Source organism: Schistocerca piceifrons, chromosome X, assembly GCF_021461385.2.
Source record: "Schistocerca piceifrons isolate TAMUIC-IGC-003096 chromosome X, iqSchPice1.1, whole genome shotgun sequence".
NCBI lineage: Eukaryota > Metazoa > Arthropoda > Insecta > Orthoptera > Acrididae > Schistocerca > Schistocerca piceifrons.
The window spans coordinates 766686810-766690080 of NC_060149.1; the positions used below are offsets into that span (position 1 = coordinate 766686810).

A 3271-nucleotide genomic window follows, 5' to 3' on the forward strand; every position below is an offset into this window, starting at 1 on the left:
GTTCCATTACAATTGGAGAATTTACTTACGTATCGTGACTCAGTTTTGCTGCTATTCTGTTAAGACACTCAGCTTCTCTTCGTGGTACACCTTAATGCTATGTGAATGCCTACCAACCTCACGATCCTGGTGGGTATCTCGAGAGGAGATTATACCGTTCCTTGTTACATTTTCCTGTAGTTACGCCGAACACCTCGAAATCAAAGACGTCGTGCGGAGTACTTACGAGCATTGTTTTGGGACAATGGATTCTCGTAATTTCGAATCCGGCCAGCACAGTTTGATGTCTTACGTGATAACTTTTCAGCAGAGCTGAACCAACGTATGGAGCTTATGAAACGCTATTGACATTACTCCCAGAGCAGGCGTGAATACTTGAAATTTATTATGATAGTAAAGGAACTTGCTCTTCGTTTGACATGACATAGCTAGTGGATCAAGTTACGTTAGTGCATTTTTGTCAGACAATAGCGCCTTATCTATCACTCACTTCCTTCTTCAGCATATTTTACTAGTGAAGGCTTACGAACCGTTTTACCGAATATTTTACCAGGAAGAAAGCTCAGTTCTAGGGACTGCAGAGCATGTTAGCCACTTCGTATGTGTGCTTTTCTAGTGTTCCAGTATGTCCAGGCAATTTATACGTACCTCATCTCAAAACATTGCTCTCAAGCCCTCCCTACTGAAAGAGGACGCTGATCTCCAAACGAGGCAACAGTGAATATTACCATAACAACTTTGGGATTGAGTCGAGCGTCGTGGATTTAGATATTCGTTTATGTTATCAGGCGAGTGATTACCACCATTTTACTGCTCATACTGACCCGTCTATGCAGATCATTTTGAAAACTAGAACCAAGTAACTGTGACCAAAGCTGGAGGAAGGTTATCAGATCAGTTGGCGATGGTGCTGTCAGAGTAGCAATTATAAACCAAAGCTATTCAAATCTCATTATAATCACATAGAATATAAGCTTCATTTGACAGCCAAGTTGTGCGTTCGTAACTACGAAATTTACCTAGACCAATTAGCTAGAATAACGAAGTGAAACTTCCTCGACCAAGCAGTAAGCCACTTCCTACTTCAAGTTTACATTTCTAATGGAAACCACCTTCAGGTACAACGTTGTCACTTATCACACTAATTGTGGAACTCTAATGGCTGCATAAGAGCCAACTTTAGCTACTGCAACTTCCTCCACTGGAAAAAATCTGCACAGAACCCAAATTTTTGCTGTGGAAAACAGCAAAAACTCGGGTATGTACAGATCTGGCAGCCAGCTGATACCCGATTACGGTACACGTGCACCTAGAAGTGAGTTCACAATGCAATAACTACAAGAGAATCATTCTTGTGAGTCTCATCTGCTGGGCCGAGAAGGTTTCATGCTGCACTCTAGAGTACCAAACACTGGTAATACATGTCAACCATCATTTAGTGACACCTTAAAAGTCAAGACAATTACTGAACATTTAAAATTTATTACCACCAGAAAACTGCAGGTGCTGCAGAAGTTACACCCATCGACGAGGCGGAATCAGTGCAATTGGCGAAATGGGCGTGTTCGGCGTGGTCGGACAGATAGGTGAGAGCAGAGATGGCCACTTTTGGATTGACATCTCTTTGTATTCTGCAGCCAGCAAATCGTTCTCTATTGTTATCAATGGACGCTGTGGGCTTGGATTTGGAACCTGTAAATGCAATGTATGTGATGCTGGTTTGAAGCTACTCTGATATTTCGTTGGACTGCGCTGCGGCGACAGCGCAGCACCCTTCGTGGAGTCGCGCTGCGGCGACAGCGCAGCACCCTTCGTGGAGTCGCGCTGCGGCGACAGCGCAGCACCCTTCGTGGAGTCGCGCTGCGGCGACAGCGCAGCACCCTTCGTGGAGTCGCGCTGCGGCGACAGCGCAGCACCCTTCGTGGAGTCGCGCTGCGGCGACAGCGCAGCACCCTTCGTGGAGTCGCGCTGCGGCGACAGCGCAGCACCCTTCGTGGAGTCGCGCTGCGGCGACAGCGCAGCACCCTTCGTGGAGTCGCGCTGCGGCGACAGCGCAGCACCCTTCGTGGAGTCGCGCTGCGGCGACAGCGCAGCACCCTTCGTGGAGTCGCGCTGCGGCGACAGCGCAGCACCCTTCGTGGAGTCGCGCTGCGGCGACAGCGCAGCACCCTTCGTGGAGTCGCGCTGCGGCGACAGCGCAGCACCCTTCGTGGAGTCGCGCTGCGGCGACAGCGCAGCACCCTTCGTGGAGTCGCGCTGCGGCGACAGCGCAGCACCCTTCGTGGAGTCGCGCTGCGGCGACAGCGCAGCACCCTTCGTGGAGTCGCGCTGCGGCGACAGCGCAGCACCCTTCGTGGAGTCGCGCTGCGGCGACAGCGCAGCACCCTTCGTGGAGTCGCGCTGCGGCGACAGCGCAGCACCCTTCGTGGAGTCGCGCTGCGGCGACAGCGCAGCACCCTTCGTGGAGTCGCGCTGCGGCGACAGCGCAGCACCCTTCGTGGAGTCGCGCTGCGGCGACAGCGCAGCACCCTTCGTGGAGTCGCGCTGCGGCGACAGCGCAGCACCCTTCGTGGAGTCGCGCTGCGGCGACAGCGCAGCACCCTTCGTGGAGTCGCGCTGCGGCGACAGCGCAGCACCCTTCGTGGAGTCGCGCTGCGGCGACAGCGCAGCACCCTTCGTGGAGTCGCGCTGCGGCGACAGCGCAGCACCCTTCGTGGAGTCACACTGGCAGAACCATTCTGTGTCATAATCACACAGTGGGCATAGGAAGTCTGGTTCTAGCTCCTCAGGTAACAGATTACTAGAGGCTGCAGGCTGGATATTCGACATCCTGTAGTTTCAGACGCCTCGTAATGCTGTGGATTTAGAAAGAATGTGTTACCATTACTTCATTGTCACATAAAATAGAAGTAACACGCTGCTATGGCGAGTACCCTAGATTTATTTTAACAACACTGGACAATTGTTTGTATAAGAAAAATCCTAATTGGTGCTCAATGCCTTTGTTATCAGCGACTTTGCTGGGTATGAATGTCAGCATTTTATTTACTGATCGAGTTCTTTCCTTACAAAGCATGTTATAATGGTATATCATTAAAATATCTGAAAGTTTGTAGAATACAATAAGGCCAGTTATTTTGGTATATGTGAAGGGCCACCCCTCATGTCAAGGTTTGTTGCAAGAGGACACCCAGCAATACAGCTGTCAGCTACACTGAAGCACCACAGAAACATGCATATTCAAGTACAGAGATATATATAAACAGACATA

General features: G+C 50.5%; 1 protein-coding gene across 1 annotated transcript; it reads right to left on the bottom strand.

Annotated features, from left to right (window-relative positions):
• Window positions 1-1515: 1515 nt before the first annotated feature.
• On the bottom strand, window positions 1516-2829 carry LOC124722700 (protein FAM186A-like). Its single transcript, XM_047247838.1, has one exon. The coding sequence runs from the start codon at window positions 2827-2829 to the stop codon at window positions 1516-1518; it is 1314 nt and encodes a 437-aa protein (XP_047103794.1).
• Between the last annotated feature and the right edge of the window lie 442 nt (window positions 2830-3271).

Excerpts from the sequence above, each read along its gene's own strand:
- LOC124722700 (XM_047247838.1), bottom strand. The coding sequence starts at position 2,829 with ATGTCGAATATCCAGCCTGCAGCCTCTAGTAATCTGTTACCTGAGGAG.